The sequence below is a fragment of the Phoenix dactylifera genome, unplaced genomic scaffold (genome assembly GCF_009389715.1).
Source record: "Phoenix dactylifera cultivar Barhee BC4 unplaced genomic scaffold, palm_55x_up_171113_PBpolish2nd_filt_p 000076F, whole genome shotgun sequence".
Taxonomy (NCBI): domain Eukaryota; kingdom Viridiplantae; phylum Streptophyta; class Magnoliopsida; order Arecales; family Arecaceae; genus Phoenix; species Phoenix dactylifera.
The window spans coordinates 1,164,709-1,184,926 of NW_024067675.1; the positions used below are offsets into that span (position 1 = coordinate 1,164,709).

Consider the following 20,218-nt stretch of genomic DNA (forward strand, 5'->3'; position numbering starts at 1 on the left):
TTATCATTAATATTATATGAACATGCAGTTTGATAAATTATATTTGAAATTTGTTGCCCAGAATGTGGAAAATCAAAAGCACGAAAAGCAAGAATACGTTTATTTAATTGCCAATCATTATCAATATAATGAGCAGTAATGGCAATAAAACAATTACTACCTACAAATGCTGACCAAATATCAGAAGTTAATGAAATTTTTACATTTAAAGTAGAAAGTGTTTCAATTAAATTTTGTTTCATTGCTAAAAAATTGGTCATAGCTACTCTTCTAAATGTACGCCTACTAGTTCTTTTGTAAGCAGGTTGTAGGTTTAATTGAACATATTCTTCAAAATTAAAAGATTCACATAAACTAAAAGGTAATTCATCCTTAACTATCCATTTTACAAGTGCTTTTCTTTGATTTTCATGATTATATGCAAAATTACCTACAAGTAATCCCCCTTGTATATTAAGGCTACTTTGAGTTTGAGCATGAGAATCATGCATCCTATGACTCTCTTGATGTCTTTTTAAATGCCATGTTCCCCCACTACTACTACAACTATAAAGTTTGGCACATTTTTTACATTTAGCTTTCCAGACTCCCTCAACCATAACTCTATCAAATTCATTCCATACAGTACTAGTCCTCTTACGAGAAGAGGTTTGACCTTCACTCGGTTCACCAGTTCTAGAGGAACTAGGAACAGGGGGTTGGGGATTAGTTTCTTCTCCCTCAGAAACAGGAATGCCAAACTGACTTTCCTCAAAAGATGACATATCTATGATTAATTCAAAAAATAAAAACTAACCGCAAGGAGGAATTGAGTAGAGGGTCGGAGGGCAGAGGCAGAGCCGAGATTCCGAGCTTCCTCTTGTGCTCTCAACAGAAGCGACCTTCTCTTCTCAACAGGAACCTCCTCTTGTGTAGCACTTGAACAAACTAAAAATTAAATTGCTAGAAGAGCACTTTAGAGGAGAGAAATAATAGCAGTAGAGAAGGAGAGAATGAGAGGTTTGGTGTGGTGAGAATGAGGGAGGAATGGGCTATTTATAGAAGCCCAAAAATTTTTTTTCCCAAAATACCCCTCCATTCAGCCGTTATTGGACTGTTGGGAGGGGTAAAATCGACTTTTTCCCGAAAATAGCCGTTGGAAACGGCTATTTTCCCTCCCCCTCTCCAGACGGGCCGTGCCTGGCACGGCCCGTTTGCGCCCGTTACGGGCCGTGCCTGGCACGGCCCGTGCCGTGCCGTGCCCGGCCCGGCCCACCAATAGAGGGGCCGGGGGCCGGGCCGGGCTGGCCTTCCGTGCCTCACAGGCCGTGCCAGGCACGGCCCGCTTCATTTCGGTCTTAGTGAAAAATAAGTGACATTTCAGGCCTGGGCCGGGCCGGCCCGGCACGGCCCGTTGCCCAACTCTAGGAGAGAGGAAAGAGGATAGAGATAACGTACGTAGAAGGGAAAGGGAATGAATTAGGCCCAATTTTGGGCTTCGATCAGACTGGTTGTTGGCTCGGGCTACAGGCCGAGCCCAAGCTGGTCTCAAACCAAGCCGAGCAACATTTACAGTCCGACCTGGTATTTTTTAAACCTTACTTTTAGGCTCAAGCCATACCCAAACAATCTCGAGCTTGGCCTAAAATCTGGCTTAAAGCTGGCTTGGCCCGGCAGGAGCCAGAATTGTTGGAATAATTAACTCAAAGAACTCAAATAATCCACAAATAATTTAATATTATTGAAACAACTGGTTCCGATGCGTACCTTTTTGATCTCGTTTTCTTTTGATCTAAAATAAAATAAATAATACATGTAGACACTGTCTTTGAAAGAGATTCACCTCCTTATATGCACCGGATTCTGGCGATCCTTTTCTAAGATACAACGGACCGTTGATTTTGTAGATACTATAAAATTTCTTGAACTCAACAAGATTTTTCTTATATGCTCGTACGAAGAGAGATCGGCGAAGAGGAGACCAACAGCAAGATCTCTCCTCCTCTCGTTTCCCCTCACCGCTTGAAGAAAGAAAATCGGAAATGAAAGAAAAAACCGCCAAAGGAAAAAGCTTCCTAATGGATATGAAGAGGAGGAATTAAATGAGAGTGAGAGGACTCTTCTCTCTCTCCCATCTGGAGTAAAGTTGGAAGCCACGTCTCTATTGCATTTAGAATGGTTTTAAATGAGTTTAAATAGGGAGTTCACAGCCGTTTCAAATTTCAAAACCTCTTACAGGAATGCCCCCGGCTCATTTCCAGCTTTAATTGTGTCCGGATAAGTTTCTACTTCTCAAGGTAAGTGCATGATATGATGCACTTGCATATCTTGTACTTAGTGCGAGTGCATAGAGAATTGTTTATATTGATATCTAGCTGAAATTTAAAATTTGAAGCTGCATGTGCTCGAGGGGGAAGGGGGAAGTTTTTCAAATTTTTCATCTGGCAAGTTCCATTAAAATATCGTTCATACCAGATAATGGATTCACCTTGTGGATATTGCAGACATACACATAAATTAATATACAACTCTTGCTATTTTACCTGACGTCTTTTTCTTTTCACCGGTTTCAGTCCTTCGCTAGCCTTGCAAGTTTAAAGATTTTTGGTCACCTGCAGTCGTCCACAAACCTTTACTTTAATTGTTCAAACATTTTTTCTAGGGTCGAACACCGAATGTCCTCAAAGCGGAGCAGAGGCCGAACACTGGTTGAAAAGTTGGTTGGTATTTATTTACTTATTTATATTTCTTTTTATAGCAAGATGCTTCCCTATCGATTTCAAAATAAGTAAAAAACAATATATAGAATCAATTTGAAGATTACTTATCAAATATAGTTGAAACAATTCTTAGTGATGAAATATTTGCGATTTCACTACATGCTGCATGCTCTTGAACAAATCATATATTGTAGTCCGCAGGTGAAAAAGTTTGATGATTGAAGAAATATTTTAAGTTGGTATCTGGAATCACTCATTCACCTCTTATAATTTTGTTTTATATATTTAAAATATAAAATAATGCTGTATCTGTTTCACTTGAAATGCGATCGGACCTATCCTAATCTACTTGACTAAAAATTAAACTTATTCCATTCTCATTCCTAATTAATCTCTCCTTTATTTGTCGACCACTCATTTTGTCTCCATCCCACCGTTCCCACTTCGCACGCCTCCTTCGCCAGCTCTATGAATTGACACCTCCATAGTTTTACCATCAGATCCTGTTAAACCATTCAGCCTTCTCATCATGGACAACAATGGTGCTCTCCGTATCGCCGTGTTCCCCTGGCTAGCCTTTGGCCACATGCTCCCCTTCCTCCAGCTCTCCAAATCGCTAGCCATGAGAGGCCACCGCATCTCCTTCCTCGCCACCCCAAGGAACATCCAAAGGCTCCCAAAGATCCCTCCCCACCTAGCTCCACTCATCGACTTCGCTTCCATGCCGCTGCCAAAGGTTGAAGGCTTGCCGGAAAACGCCGAGGCCACCCCGGACCTACCAAAAGACCAGGTCCAGTACCTCAAGGTGGCCTTCGACCGCCTCGGAGGTGCCCTCGAGAGCTTCCTCGACGAGGCTTCTCCGAAACCCGATTGGATAATTCTCGACTTCGCTTGCCATTGGGTGCCAAAACTTGCCTCCATGTTCGGAGTCCCCTGTGCCTTCTTCAGCGTGTTTGCAGCTCCATTTCTTGCTTTCTGGCGACCGTCGGAATCCATTAGCCGCGGCGGTGACAACGTGCTCGAAGAATTAACGGCGCCGCCCAAGGGGATCTCCTTCGAGACCTCCGTAGCTTTTCGCCTCCACGAGGCCCGCCGAGTGATCCGTGGCTACGTAAACAATGCTTCAGGGGTGTGCGACGCCGACCGGCTTCTGTTGACCGTCGAAGGTTGCAAGGTCGTCGCTCCCCGGAGTTGCTGGGAATTGCATTCTGATTGGCTGTGCTACCTTCAGGAGCTTTACGGGAAGCCGGTCATTCCGGTAGGCCTGCTTCCACCGGCAACCGACGACGGCGGTGCCGGAGTCGATGCTACTAGCAGAGAAAGCAACAATGCACTCCGATGGCTCGACAAACAAGCTCCAGGATCGGTAGTATATGCGGCATTTGGAAGTGAGACTGTGCTGAGTACTGAGATGCTGCACGAGCTTGCTTTTGGTCTCGAGTTATCTCAGGTGCCCTTTCTCTGGGTGATAAGGAAGCCGGTCGACATAGCCGACGAAGGCAGGGAGATTTTGCCGGAAGGGTTCGAGGACCGAACCAGGGATCGTGGAGTCATCGCCATGGGTTGGATCGATCAGCTCGAGGTTTTAGCCCATGCGTCGGTGGGCGGCTGTTTGACGCACAGTGGCTGGAGTTCAGTCATCGAGAGCCTTCAACTTGGGCATCCTCTCATCATGCTGCCTTTTATCGTAGACCAGGGGATCATAGCTCGAGTGATGGAGGAGAGAAGGATTGGAATCGAGGTGCCGAGGAACGAGGAGGATGGATCCTTCAACAGAGAAGAACTGGCCAAGGCTATTAGATTGGTTATGGTGGAAGAAGAGGGGAATCAATTCAGAAGCAAAGCGAGAGATCTAAAAGAGATCTTCGCCGACAAAGACTACCATGAAAGGTATGTGGACGAATTCATCCTGTGTTTGAGGAATCAGAAAGAAGATTAAATGATAGCACACTAATAAACTGTTTATATTCAGCTCGGTTGTGGAGTTATTGCAATCAACTATCCGAAGAGGGTTTAATAAAATGTTTCCATTATGGTTATCTACATTCTGTGGTTCCCACATTATGAGAACGTCGTCCTGCAATGATAGATTTATTTTTGTCCACCATAGCTTTATCTGCAACATGTTTGCAACATGTTCTGAAAGCTGTTGCAAAAGATAATAGACGGAAAGAAGAAAAAACTTATTAGTTGAGTCGTGATTTCACTGTCCTTAAGAATATATCGCGCTCTTTGGAGAATAAATCTCGGTGTAGCAGGTAATGGCGGCCTATCCTCTAGGATACAACAACTGGATCACTCCAAGCATACACTCGCAGATGTAGTGATTCTATCGAACAGCCCAGAACCGCTCAGGAAGACAGAACAGAGAAGAGAGTATCCTCTCGGAAATATAGAAAACAGAGGGAGAGGAAGATAAGATTTCTCTTGTCTTAATCCTCGGATCTGATAGGGTTTAAAAAAGAAAGGAAGAGGCGTTTTACCAAGAGACAAAACAAGCCTAACTTCCCGCACACGATTAAACATGCACGCATGAGCTACTTACTTGTTTTGCTTCATCAAGTTAAAATATTGAATACTCCAACAAAAGATAAAAGACAAAAGATAAAGAAGGATAAATTTGAAATTTTGAAATATTCCAACAAAAGCAAGATCTCCGAATCCACTAGCCCTTGCGTGTTTCGAGGAAACGGAGATCAAAGACAATTATCGTCGACTTTTTTTATATTTGCGATGACGAGTTAGACGGAAGAATAATGTAATTTATTACGGCAGTTTGTCACGGGCTGACTTAAAAAGACGCGGAACAAAAAACTCGGGCGATCTCGAGATAACAAGGGACAACTGCTGTGGTTTCTTATTTGAAGAGACTGGCACACAATTCGGGAGGTTCCTTCAGAGGTCCGGGCATTCCGTTCAAACCGAATAGTCAACTTAGATGAATATTATGCAGATAAAAACGTGGTGATTAGAACCAAACGAGAGCGAGCTTGCTGTTGCAACAGTTTGAATTCCAAAAATTAAGAGGTTCTTTGAATGGCATGAAGATCATTTGCCTTCATTTATTAATGATAAAGGGTTGGGAGAGGAAGCATAACAAACAGACAATTACTAAAGCTTTGGATACTTTCATGGAAAGTGATTTGTATTGTTTTAAATTTTAAAGATTTTGAAGAATAATAATTTTGATCACGTGATGCTAGGTACGCGGACTTATTTTCTATCATATCTGACAAGATCGGAAAAAAAAAAAAACGGAGCCAGGAGCCTGAGTCAATGATTTAGTGTTCTAGGCAACTCCCCCTCTCCAGCCCCGTCAACGCTTCCTTCCCCTTTAGTCAATGGTTTAGTTAAGCTTATCCCAAGATAACCTATACTTCCATCCAAACATAATGTTTATGAGGCATCAAGCCCTCCTAGGTGTAGGACAGCATGCGAAGCGAAGTGACTCGATAACTTGGATTAGTGGTAATCTGTAGAGGAGGACAATTCCAAGGATTTGGGATGCTTGCCTCAGCTCGGACAATCCAAGAGCCTACAAGTGTTTTTCCTGCTTTTTGGTTGGAGGCAAGGGCAGAAGTATTCCAAACAAACATTTTACAGTAATCTTCGATCATTAGCAACTAATCATGGCACATTCTGCGCTAAACATTGATGGATGGATTGCGTGAGGGAAATAGATCACACTTACAACTTTACTGAAGTATTAAATGCCTAGCGGTGGCAAAGTTTCCAGATACATGGCCATGAACATTAAACTCTCTTAATTCATGGAATGGTACAAAATGCAAGAAAATAAGATGTCTGCAACCTCAAATTTTGCGATTACTAATCATAAGTGACAACAAAAACAACATGCCTCAAATATTATATTGAAATAACTTATAAGCAAAATATGCTTTCTACGTATATGTCATATCAAGTTGCCACTATGTAGCCAATTCAAGCCACCCATCCTGAACGTAGCACGTCCATTGTAAAATGCATTCCACGAGAGGCTGAATTCAGCATATTAAACTAAAAACTATGTTTTAGGTAAATCTAAATGTTGAGCATTCACATTGCATATCCAAAGGGAGGTTACTTGAAGGGTGTAGGTGGTGAAAGAGCCATCAAACAATGGACTTTTGCATGAAGTGGCATGTCTTCTTCTCCTTCTTCTTCTTCTTTTCTTTTTTTCTTTCTTTCTTTTTTTTGTTTTTGGTACAACGGTAGCTCACATCAGTCTGGCATAAGCACTACCAGCAAATCAAGGAAAATAAGATGACGTAGGGGTGAAGGGACAAGGTCGGACCTTGTCCATAAGACCTCTCCCGAATGATGATGGAGGCTTGTTCAAAGATGTTTGTCACGGACTCAGCCCAAAAGTTTAAGCCATTGAGTGGAGGGCCTGCGGGGCTTATAAATCCATATGGTACTTATGTGGAATCAATATTCTTGGCCACTGATATGGCTGTCATTGGACTGGGCTGTGCCGCCTGTCATGGACTAGTTGGCCCCAAAAGCTTGAACTATTGGGTGGAGGACCTGCTGATGCTTACAAAACCCATTTGGCACTCCTTAATTTATCAGCCAATGTGGGACAATGACATTGTGCTATATATTGCTGAAGTAATATAGCAAATGCGAAAAACAGGCTTTGGAAGGAAAAAGGAAGTAGTAGCAGCAACATGCTAGGCATAAGATTGAGAGAGATGTGGACTCCAAAGAGAATTTAAGGGATGGAGAGAGCGAGGGAAGGCTCGATGGGATTAAAACGGGAAGTAAAGGAAGGGCAGGCTATTGGTGGAGGAAAGATCATGGGAGCGATGGGATGGGAAGAGAGTGTGAGGGAGGAAGGGAGAGCAAAGATTGAGGGAGAGAATGTGGGAAGAGATTGCGGGAGAGGGGGTGTGGTACCAGAAAGCTAGAACAAAAAAGAATAGGAGAGAAGGGAGCGAATGAGACCAGACTGGGAATATGGAAGGTTACTTCATCGTAAGTATTGGAGTTTTGGGTGTTGTAAGAACAAGGTCTTTCTGTCAAAAGTTTTCATCATTTGGTAATCTAACAACAGATATTTCCACGTCTCTTTAGTGAAGAGATAATTGTGGATGTCATCTTATGTTTTCAAAATAATTATCCAAAAAGAACATGGATAGTGTCATACATAGACCGCCCACAAATCAAACTTCCTGGCAAACTCCAAGTGGAGTCAATACAAGGACCTATTCATTCTTAAACATCAGAGATCAAGAATATGAAAAATCATTATCTTGCATGGTGATTAGAAGAACTGTGCGAAAAATTGTAAGCATCTGGATATAGAAAAGGGTAAGAGAAGGCTTTTAGGTAGGTGAGTTAAGGGAAAAAACAATCAAGCTAAGAACCTTCTATAATAGATAAAAGCAATGGTTCTAAGCAACGTCTTCTGTGCTGGTATCGGGCTCCATACTGGTTGCCCAGCAGTACGGGTCGGTACGGCCCCACACCGTGCTATACCGGCTCTGTACTGACACAGTAGAGACGAAAGAGAGGAAAAATGGGAGAGAATAGAAGAGAGAGAGCAGAGGAGGGTGGAAGAGGGAGCGGAAGGATGAGAGAGGCCGACCAGGGCCCGCCGAGGCCGGCCGGCGGAGGCGGAGCTCCATCTTTGGTCCTCTATTTCATTCGAAACAGGGGCTGGAAGGGGCTCCTTTTATTTTTGAAAATTTTTAAGTGAAAGTCGGTAAATCCATTATCGACTTCACTTATTTTTTTTTAAAATAAAAAACTAATTTTACCCTGATCGTCACAAATAACTTGGATGGTTTTCTATTATATATTTATTGCATATCCGACATCAACCGCCTACAAGTACAGTAAAAGAAGTTAGTTTTATTAAAAAGGCAGATAAATATAAAAATAGTCAAATAGGCTATTTCATACTATTTTATATAGAAATGATAAATTATTTTTATTATTTTTTGTTTTTAATTAAGAAAAATTTTAGTCCCTTACACGGTAGTTTACTTAGGCATAGGCAAAATTCCATCTATATCATTGCGTATGACAATCCAGCGAGTTTACTAACCAGACTAGGTAGTGCCCACTCATGAGTTATTTTATCATATGTATTGCGCATGCAAGATATAAAATATAAATACAAACAACAGCCCGCTATATAATATGTCAGATTGGTCCACTCCCAGTTGATGAACCACTGCCTTAAAACCAAACGTGATAACGACGGTCATGCAATGCTGTGCACGAGGAATAATTATATAATAGAATTAATGCAAGGTTTCAATAATACTGCCATCCCGTTACAAGGGTCCCAGGGGTTCGTTCATCATTATTGGCAATTATAGTGCAGGTACCATTGCAATTTGCCCAGTTCAACAATTATTTCACAATATATAGCAAATAATCAAAGCATAAACTGACAAATCACTGCTCACAAATTACATGATTTCTATGAATTGACCCTCTACATACCTATTTTATAAGGATTACTGTAGAAACAATAATAAGGCGAGGACCTCCCATTTCCCAAGCTGACGCAACGGCTACTCATAAATTCAAATCAGGGATGAACGAGATATAGAACTCAAGGTGTAAGCGGAGAAGTATGAATTGTATGGCACGGACCGCAACTACTTCAAATAGCATATTAAACCTCTCTTTTCTATCATTAGAACACGTAACAAAACAGGCAACGGATACGGTTCGGTGGACACCTCCCACCTCCCACCACCCTCCACGGACGTATTTGGATTCCTGTGCTTCCACCCACTATCATCTTTTCTTTTCCTGAAATAAATTTAAGGTGGGGCCCTTCATATTCATTGAAAAAAGGGTGCCAGACGAAATTGTCGCATGACTAGACAGTGAGAAGACGTGCAGTAATTGAGGATAGGTGTGGATAGTTTTCTAATAAAAAAATATCGATAGATAAAATTAAATATATATATAAAGTTATTTAAAAACTTTCAACAAATCATAATATTTTATATCCCATAAACAAAAATATAATATATATTAATATATAAATATATAATATAGTATGCGTAATTTTTTATACTATAGTATAATAATATAACATAACATATCAATATATTATGATATAATATTATATTATATTATATTTATAGTATAATATAATAATAAAGATATAAAATATTATAATTATTAGGATAAATTAATTTTCTATTTTTTTAATAAATGTGGTATAACAAAAAAAAAAAATCTTGGCCCGAAGTACCATTTTTGGCCCAAAAATTTTACTAATCGTAATTTGCGGTCCTTAATAGTAATTTTTATTTTTTAAAATTTTGAAGATGCCCCATGATCCCACCAAAATGGTGGTGGAGGGTTAAACGCAAGCCAAGATGCCGGAGATCAAGAGGGTGAAAATAATGATGTCAGTCAACAAGCCCAAGAACTTAAGGGATTTAATTTTTTTAATCAAATATTTTAATTTTATTTAAAATATTTTTGGACGCTTCAAAAATTCTGCGAAATGGCCTAAGCAGATTGCAAGTTTGGTCCGAGCTTGAAAAAGGGCTAATTCATATTCTCGCCCTTGTGGGTGGCTTCGCTTTCACTTAATTCTTTTTTATTTGAGTAGAACGGATGAATTAATCATCTTTTTAAAATGATTCATATAGCGAACCAATGCCTCGCGAGTTAGCGTCTCTGAAGCTTAAGACCATCACCGTTCGGCGTCTCCTCCCTCCTCCACCATGGATGATGGTCCTCTTCATGTTGTTGTATTCCCCTGGCTAGCCTTTGGCCACATGCTCCCTTTCCTCGAGCTCTCCAAGTCCTTGGCCAAGAGAGGCCACCGAATCTCCTTCCTTTCCACCCCAAGAAACATCCAAAGGCTCCCAAAGATCCCTTCCCAAATAGCTTCCCTTGTAGACTTTGTTTCTCTGCCCTTTCCGAAGGTTGACGGCTTGCCGGAGGATGCCGAGGCCACCACAGACCTCCCACCACCGAAGGTTCAGTATCTCAAGAAGGCATTTGATGGCCTCGACGAGCCCTTCACAAGATTCCTCCAAGAGGCTTCTCCAAAACCAGACTGGATAATCCATGACTTCTGCCATCATTGGATACCACCGATCGCCTCCATGTTCGAGGTACCATGTGCATTCTTAAGCATATTTCCTTCGTCCTTTCTTGTTTTCATTGGGCCTCCCTCGGAGATGAAACTCGAAGGCCTGCGAAGGACACCCGAGCAGTTCACCAAGCCACCAGAGTGGATCTCCTTCCCTTCCTCCGCAGCTTTTCGCCTCCACGAGGCCCAAGCGTTCACGGAGCACTACCAGGACAACGCCTCGGGGTTTTCTGACATCCGGCGTCTCGAGCTGGTCATCCAAAGGTGCAAGCTTGTGGCTGTTCGCAGCTGCAAGGAATTCGAATCCGACTGGCTCGCCCTCCTGGAGGAGCTCTACGAGAAGAAACCCGTCGTTCCAGTTGGCCTGCTACCACCACACGTGCAAGAAAGGATCGAAGATGTTCATACAAACACAACCGGCATGGCAGAAGTTTTCGGGTGGCTCGACGGACAAACTCCAGGATCCGTGGTATATGTTGCTCTGGGGAGTGAAGCCTCGCTGAGCGTCGATCTAGTGCATGAACTAGCTTTGGGGCTCGAGCTGTCGAAGGTCCCCTTCGTTTGGGCTCTTAGAAAGCCGGCCGGCATGGCCAGCGACGTGGAGATCTTGCCAAAGGGGTTCGAGGTCCGGACCAGGGGCCTCGGAGTCGTCGCAATGGGTTGGATTCCTCAGCTCAGAGTCCTGGCCCACCCATCGGTGGGAGGATTCTTCACCCACTGTGGTTGGAGTTCCATCATTGAAGGGCTTCAATTCGGACATGCTCTAATTTTGCTGCCCATATTTGGGGACCAAGGCCTGATTGCCAGAACTATGGAGGATAAAAAGATTGGACTAGAGGTGCCGAGGAACGAGGATGGATCTTTTGGCAGAGAAGGGGTAGCCGAGGCCATTAGGTTGATCATGGTGGAAGAAGGAGGGGAACCATTCAGATGCAAAGCCGGAAAGCTGAAAGAGGTTTTCTCTGACAAGGAATCTCAGGAACGCTATGTGGACAATTTTGTTCGATGCTTGCAAAATCACAGGATAAAAGAAGGCGCTGACCGGTGAATCATTATCTTTTTTTCTTTTCTTTTATTGGCACGTATATGTTTTGGAGTATCTTTCACGCAGTTTGTCTCTAATCTCCAATAATGGCCGGTGGTCCCATATGCCTCCTTTGCAATTAAAAAATATATATTTTATCCTGTTGTCTTCTTATCAAAGAATTGAGCGAATTCGGTTTGGTGTTGCAAGCAGTAATTAGTGTACCATAAATGAGAGGTATTTGTGTTGAATTTCCAACCCCACAGTTCTGTACCTGAATGAGAGGTATTTGTGTTGAATTTCCAACCCCACAGTTCTGTACCTGAATGAAACTCACACGGGTTATAATCATTTATCTCTATGGGGGTGGACGATCAAAAACTCACACGGGTTCTTGTGCCCTTTAACCCAATAATACCGTCAAGCATTGGCCGACCCAGAGACCACCACCCCAGGATCTGCGTTATATATTGCGCTAGGGAGTGAAACCGTACCGTGCCAGGTATTGAGCAAGTGCATGAGCTAGCCTTCGGTCTTGAGCTATCGAAAGTTCCCTTCCTTCGGGCCTTTTAGGATGCCAACTAGCATAGCCAATGAGGAGGGGATCTCGCCAGATGGGTAAGGAAAGTGTTCGTAAATATTTAAATAATTAATCAATAACTTTGTTTTATATTTCAAGTAAAAATATTTTGAATTTTTTATTAGTTTCAAGTTTAGCACCGCTGCATAAACTAACTTTTGCCGGCGAGAACCAATTTCAGCCGGACTCGAATTCATGGGTTAATCTGGATAAGAAATGCTCAGATAGCTCTCCATCCAACTTTGAACTCTAGAACATAACTCCTACAGACTATGGGCTCTTCATCTATAAAAGAAGACCCAATGTACCATATACGCATTAAAAAAAAAAAAGCATACTCTCTACTCTTTTTTACTTTTTTAATCTCTTTTTGCAGTTATTCAGAACTCTGTAACAACCTAGGACCTCATCCGAGATGGCTAACTGGAAGGTATTGTTTACGTTTCTTGATCCTATATAAGTATCCAAGATCTACCCAGCGAATAACCGATGTAGGACTAAACACACGTCCGTACAGGTCTTTACATACTCCCTCCCTTCAAGCTCTGACGTCCTCGTCCGGCTAAGGACAAATCTAATTACAAACACCACGATCGGTCCGTAGTCAATCCCAATGGATCCGTGCTGCAGTATCCCCTAGTCCACATAAGTTATGGGCCGGGTCCACTCTGATACCATTTTGTAACAACCTAGGATCTCACCCAAAATGGCTAGTTGGAAGGTATTGTTTAGATTCCTTGATCCTATATAAGTATTCAAGATCTACCTAGCGAATAACCGATGTAGGACTAAACACACGCCCGCACGGGTCCTCACAAACTCTTCGACCAGATCAGTTTTAGCCGCAGGATAGCGCAAAACTATTAATGGCCTTTTATTTGCCGGATCGGATTTTGGCAGCAACAGAACTAATAAGTAATTAAGATGGCATTTTACAATTTTTAAAAACTCTCGAAAATTCAATTTATTCAGATTTTCAATATTTTAGGTAGATAGGTGAGTTACAAATCAAAAAATCAACACAATATTAATAATAATATGAAAAATTGAAATATATTGAAGAACAAACATTAAAAAATATACAATGAATATTTCAATATTTACAAATAATTATATATACATACATAGATTTTGTAGATAAACACTTTGATAAATGGTATTGTTGGGGGAAAAAATGGACCACCCCACAAGTACAATTAAAGCACCCAAATCCGACAGCAAGCCTGACCTCATGCAGGCCGAGCCGAGCTCAGAAGGCCGAACTCATGCAGACCAAGCTCAGAAGGCTGAGCTCATGTAGTCCGAGCCGAGCTCATGCAGGCCGAGCTCATTTAGGCCTAACTCAGAAGGCCGAGCTTATGCAAGCCGAGCTCATGCAGTCCGAGCCAAGCTCATGCAGGCCGAGCTCAGAAGGCTGCCGAACACAGAAGGCCAAGCACAGAAGGCCGAGCTGAACTCAGAAGGCCGACCTCGTCGTCCACATGCTGCGGCCATACCCTGCAATAGCCTCACCGCATCATGCTTTACTTGCCGGCCACGCCACGACATATCAACTAGGGACCATACCCTGCTACGACTGTCAACGCCTCACCATTCCCAAGAATAGACTGCATTGCGCGCCACAAACAAGCTCTGGCTGCGCGCCATCTCCTCCCATGATGGGAACGGGCCATCCATGGTAACTCATTACTTCACACACCCACGTCCAATCATGACGGTAACCCATTAATTCGCCCAGTCACATCACAGGTAACCATGTATCCCTCCTATAAAAAGAAAACTTTTTTCTCTGGGGAGGGGGACTTCTCCTGACTCTAATCTTCTGGCTTGGACTGCTACATACGAACTATCTCTCCTTCTCCATAAAAGCCACCTCTAACTTAAGCATCGGAGGGCCGGCGCCGGGAAGCCCGGCCACCGGTTTTTTGCAGGTCTCTCGGAGGACGCTGCTCGCCGACGGAGCGTCATCCACCATCTCTCACTGGAACTCCTCCTTCTCAGCCGAGCGGTCGCCCCCGGGTCCACTTTCCAGCAACAGGTATTATACTTCCAAATATATGCTTGAACAATAACTCAACAAGTTAATAAATTGGATTGCCAGAGTTTTAGGATGGATAATAGGCTCATATTTGAGCTAACCAAAAACCGACACGGCTAATCTTATTAAAATTTTAGAATGGCTGAGTCGCCCTTCAGCTTGATCTTACGATGGGGCAAGAGTGCAACCCACTCACCATTGAGTCTGGTTCATATTTGGTTTAACTTTTGTCAGATTGGCAAAATTCTAATTGAGACTTTTCCCTTTCCTCTTACGTAAATTTAAGAGAAATTTTATATATACACACACGAGCGTGTTTTATCATGCACTCGCCGCAAGAGGCTGGCATGTATTCCTGTAAGACGCACTATGAACAAGGGAAGAGAATTCACGAGAGGGCCAATGGTAGGAGAACCTCAACTCATCAAATAAAAAACCTATATTTCTTATTTTCGCTCCTCTCTCTTCTCCTTCTCGGAGAAGCCGCCCATTCACGGAGCGCCACGTCGAGTTGGATTTCTACGTAGCTCGGGCCTGGGTCGAATAATTAATCACGTCGTGTCATGCACTTGCTGCAAGGGGTTAACATGTATACCCATTGCTTGGACTAAGAGCAAGAAAAATGAAGTAAGTCGGTGAGAGCCGATGACCCGTGAGCCTCAACTCATCTAATAAAAAAAAGCTACATATTTTGTCATGACCTCAGTTCGGAGTGTGGCAGACGCAGCATACTCGCATGATGAACCATATAGGCTTGCAAGGCTGCAGATCATATCAAAATAATGATAAATTTTTGAAATTTATTCAAATCAGATTTTCAAAGCTTCAAAATAACATATAACAACATAAATCAAATGTTCTAGCTAGTCTAACTAAAATTTCAATAATTGGACAAAATTTTCCAAATCTAGCGCACTCTCCAATTCCGTGCGATCGAGCATCTGGATCTAAAAAATAGACAAAATATGATAACGAGCTACATTAGCCTAATAAATAACATAATACCTCAGAATGGGATCAAAGCATGCCAGATATTTAATCAAAATATCAAATAACAACTGGAAAATAAATCACATATAACATATTTTTGTTTTGAAATTTATTAAGTATTTTCATAAAAACTCTGATACCAGAATTCCAACATCATAAGCTACGGCCACGTAACTCAGTGGCATGGGTTGCACAAAGTACCAGAAACTACTATAGTTAACCATCGGTGACAACGGTATTCAGAAACTACTATTCTAATCACTGATGGTGCAGTGTCGAAATCGGATCGATCTTCACAGATTACAAGTCAACAGGTTCAACGAATAATCTCCATTAGCGGAGCCAGAACAGATAATAGCCATGCTGACAATACATACATATAAAATCAGATTTTATAAGTTGCCCAGTCATATTTTACAGATTTCAGAGCATATAAAAAAATTTAAAATAATTATTAACATGCCTGACCCATTTAACTAAATACAAAATATATAAAAGAATTTAATCAACTAATAAATTATTTTGCCAAATGATTTGGAAAACACACTTTGAAGTATTAGGTTATTTAGCTTTTCTTGCTTAAATCCCACTTAAAACAAACGGATCAAGTGCATCTGTTTACATATTATTATATATTATTAATTTTTTTGTTAATTTCAGAGCTAAGCAAAACCAAACATACTATTGAGCATAACCCAATAGAGCCTAGAGTCAACCCATAATGAGCACGGCTCGATAGAGCCCAGATGACTGAAGTGGGCCCAAGATAGGCCGACAACAGGTACGACCCCAATAGGGCCCAACATGGTTGAATTGAGCCCAGTTGGGCTCACAATGGATACGATCCAAATAGGGCTGAACAAGACTGGAGTGGGCCCACAAAGGGTACGGCCCAAATAGGGCCCAACAAGGCTGAACTGGGCCCAAGTTGAGCCCACAAAAGGTACAACCCATGTGGGCCCAACATGACTGATTTGGGCCCAAGTTGGGCCCACAGTGAGCAGGGCCCAAGCTTAGCCTAGTTTGGCCCACGATGGGCCTTCTTCTTCCCCAAACTCCCATGGACGGGGGAAGAAAGGAACAAAGAAATGGGAAGAGAGCCAGTGGGGTGGTCGGCTTGGCTGGTTGGAGGCCACCCCCCAGTCGGCGGTCGCTACAGTGGCCGGCGTCGAGAAACAACTGAGAATGATCTCGGTTTGGGGCCCAAACAAAGGGAGGAATATAGCATGATTAAGCTTGAAATCGAAGAGCAGATGGAGCTTACCGGTGGTGGGAGAGGCGGCGGGAGGGAGATCTCGGCCACGGTTACTCGATCCGGCGGTCAAGCAGCGGTGGCGGCGGTGCTTTCCGAAGGGGAAGTAGATCTCAAAACAAGAGAAGGCTCGGGTGGTGATGGTGGTTGACCGAGGCGGCACGCCGGCCACTTGGGAAGCAAGAGCAGGGAGAGGAGAGGGAGAGAGGGCTTGGAGGTGATCTCAGGAGGAGGAGGAATGGGGGTTTTACAATCTAATTTCAACGGCAGACCGCCGTGATTCGCCGGCGGGAGTGATTAGCGGCCGCTCATGCGGCCGCGGAGCGGTCGTGAAAAGGCCGCGGGCCTGCCGTGGATTGTCCATGGCGCCTCCACTCCCATTGTGCCCAGAGAAGCCGAAGAGGACCGCAATCGTGATCCTCTGCTCCGACTCCTTCCAAAAGAGGCATTGGGCTAAAGTCAGCTGGGGCTGCCGGCTTCAGCCCAGTATCTCACATTCTCTCCCCTTTAAGAAAATTTCGTCCTCGAAATTTGAAAGATCTAGGCTTTTCAAATTTGAAGATGCTTAACCCATTGAGTAATGTAAATCCAAGATCTTATTCTCTTTGATCAGAATCAGTGTGATAGATAACTTTGGATCAATTATCAAAAATTTCATATAAACTTGCAAGATTAGCACTAGATAAGTGACTAACTAAAATCTCAGATTGAAATTATCATCTTGATGCATGTTCACTCGAGATCGGATCAGGATCAATTCACAACAAGATCGATAAGATTAATTGTATTTGGGGTAGAACTTGAAATGAAACAGATCTCATATACTTATCATGGTAGTGTGCTGATCCCTCAAAGGATAATGACCAACCTTAGAGTCAAATCATTATATGGCTAGGATCGTAATGCACAAAATGAACATGTAATGATGGTCATTAGTTCGTAGCGGTCTATCTCAAAATGATTGGCATCAAATCACAAGAGCAAGTTTGAGAGAGCTGAATATTGATTTCATGATTCGATATGTCACAAGGCTTTAAATTTAGCATAAACTTATAAATCATAAAGAACGAATAACTATAAATGACTTATTTGGATAGTTTAAAATTTAGATCACAATCAACTCACCCTAGTCATGAATTCTCAAAATTTTCTTTAGCATTCCAACAATAGAAGAATATGTTAAAGAGATAACAAAGTCTTATCATGATTAATCTAACCTTTTCTTATTAACAAACACCTTCTTTAATGAACAATCTGGTCTTTCATCATGACATGTTACCAAAACACAGTCAATATTTTTGATCAGTTTTAAATAACTTAGTCTATCATGACTTAGTCAATATTCTCCTTTTTTTTAAATCCCAAATCATCAACATTTTTTTATAATATCGAAGCAAAATTTTTATTCTTACTTTCCAAGCACACTAGAACATGATTAACCCTCGAGATAATTGCCATATTCGCACCATGTATGGTCAAGTAATCATATTCTAGATCCAAATTGAACTAAGCCAACTCTAGATTTCCTTGACAATTCTATTCTACAATTTGATATTGATCTCTTTTTTAAGAATATTAATTCGATGCTCCAATAATTGATTTACTTACTCATGAGCACATTCAACCTTCTCGAGTCTTATTTTGTAGATTAAACTCATTGAGGCCTTTCTTGAAATTCTACTAGCATTTCTCCTATGGTGATACAAAATCCATGATCAATTCATGGCCTTGATTTATATAAAAAAAATTTCATAAAAATCTAATAATCTAGTTCAAGGATTTCCTAAAAATTCCATCAAGATATAAGCTTTATAATTTTACATTGAGATCAATTTCTCAAATAAGTAAAATATTTTTATTTGCAATACTGCAAACATTTCAGGATATTGTAAATCTATTAGACTTAGAGAATTTTACTCAGAACACCATAAACTCCGTAACTATTTTATCCTTTTAGTAATAGTCCCTCTTTTTTTTTTTTACCTCAAGCACATCCATCTAGAATTATCCTTGAGTCAATGGATACATTCAAAACCCTCATATAGAATAATTACTATAATTCAAAATAAATTAAATCTTAATTCTTTTATCAATTCAGGTAGACAAATCCAAGTCAACTCCTATAAGTAAAAACATCTAACTAAATTTTCTCAATGCTCCATCAAGTTAAAAGACCTTAAATCAACACAATTGAATAAAACTGACTCGATCATTTCTCCCAGAGTTTCCTTCAATGATATCTTTTGCATTCACGTCTCTGTAGATGTGTGTGGCTTGGTGGGTGACTCACTTCAAATTTTTTTCCAAATTCTAGCTGAAACCAAATAAAGTCCGAATTTAAGCTCGGATTGAAACCGGATTGTCTCGTCATAAAAAAGGAAGAGTAGAGAAGGGAGAGAGAGACCGGATGGGAGAGAGAAGAGTGAGAGAGATTGTGAAGGGGCAAGGAGAGGTGGGAGAGAGAGAGGAAAGAGGATAGAGATAACGTACAAGGGAAAGAGAATGAATTAGGCCCAATTTTGGGCTCCGATCAGACTGGTTGTTGGCTCGGCCTGCAGCCCGAGCCCAAGCTACCGAGTAACATTTACAGTCCGACCTAGTATTTTTTTAAACCTTATTTTTTGGCTCGAGCCATACCCAAAAAATCTTGAGCTTTGGCCCAATATCCGGCTTAAAGCTGGCTTGGCCCGAATCCCGATAGGAGCTGGAATGCCCCTGGCTCATTTCCAGCTTTAACTGTCTCCAGATAAGTTTCTACATCTCAAGGTAAGTGCATGATATGATGCACTTGCATAACTTGTACTTAGTGCGAGTGCATAGAGAATTATTTATATTGATATCCAGCTGAAATTTCGACATATGAAGCTGCATGCATGCGCTCGAGGGAGAAGGAGGAAGTTTTTCAAATTTTTCTCCGGCAAGTTCCATTAAAATATCGTTCATACCGGATAATGGATTCAACTTTTGGATATTGCAGACATACAAATAAATTAATGTACAACTCTTGTTATTTTAACTGACAACTATTGGTTCTTGATATCAGCTCTTTTTCTTTTCACGGGTTTCAGTCCTTCGCTAGCCTTGCAAGTTTGAAGATTTCTAGCCACCTGCAGCCGTCCACAAACATTTACTTTAATTTTTCAAACCTTAGGCTTCACCATTACCTACTGATAGATTTGCCTATTGAGACTTCACCATTACCTTCTATATCTATTCATTGTGACTGCAGATCTGTTATAGATAAATGCAATAAAGAAAATGCAAATGTGAAAATGAATAGGCACTTGAAAGTGCGCCATAAATCATTGAGATACAAATTAAAGAATAACTTGATTGCACTAAATTTTGTAAGATCCGAAAGGAATCTAGCTGATCAGCTTACCAAAGGATTGTCTAGAACAATGGTTCTAGAGTTGTCGAGGGAGATAGGGCTAAGCCCATAAGTAAAGTCACCACGGTGGTAACCCAACCTGAAAAGGTTCAATGGGTAGAAACAAGCTAGATAGGTGACTAATGAGGAGCACTATTTGTTTTTCCCATCCCTAGGGCAACAGTGCT

The 20,218-nt window shown here is 41.6% G+C and overlaps 2 protein-coding genes across 2 annotated transcripts; both read left to right on the forward strand.

Moving 5' to 3' along the window:
* Positions 1 to 3,228: 3,228 nt before the first annotated feature.
* On the forward strand, positions 3,229 to 4,638 carry LOC103698990 (putative UDP-rhamnose:rhamnosyltransferase 1). The gene has a single exon (XM_008781035.4). It carries the CDS (start codon positions 3,229 to 3,231, stop codon positions 4,636 to 4,638), a length of 1,410 nt encoding a protein of 469 aa, XP_008779257.3.
* A 5,527-nt stretch (positions 4,639 to 10,165) lies between these two features.
* On the forward strand, positions 10,166 to 11,972 carry LOC120104680 (putative UDP-rhamnose:rhamnosyltransferase 1). The gene has a single exon (XM_039116233.1). It carries the CDS (start codon positions 10,403 to 10,405, stop codon positions 11,822 to 11,824), a length of 1,422 nt encoding a protein of 473 aa, XP_038972161.1. The 5' UTR covers positions 10,166 to 10,402; the 3' UTR covers positions 11,825 to 11,972.
* The last annotated feature ends 8,246 nt before the right edge of the window (positions 11,973 to 20,218 follow it).

What these genes read in the sequence shown, in the direction of transcription:
- LOC103698990 (XM_008781035.4), top strand. Translation starts at nt 3,229, where the DNA reads ATGGACAACAATGGTGCTCTCCGTATCGCCGTGTTCCCCTGGCTAGCC.
- LOC120104680 (XM_039116233.1), top strand. Translation starts at nt 10,403, where the DNA reads ATGGATGATGGTCCTCTTCATGTTGTTGTATTCCCCTGGCTAGCCTTT.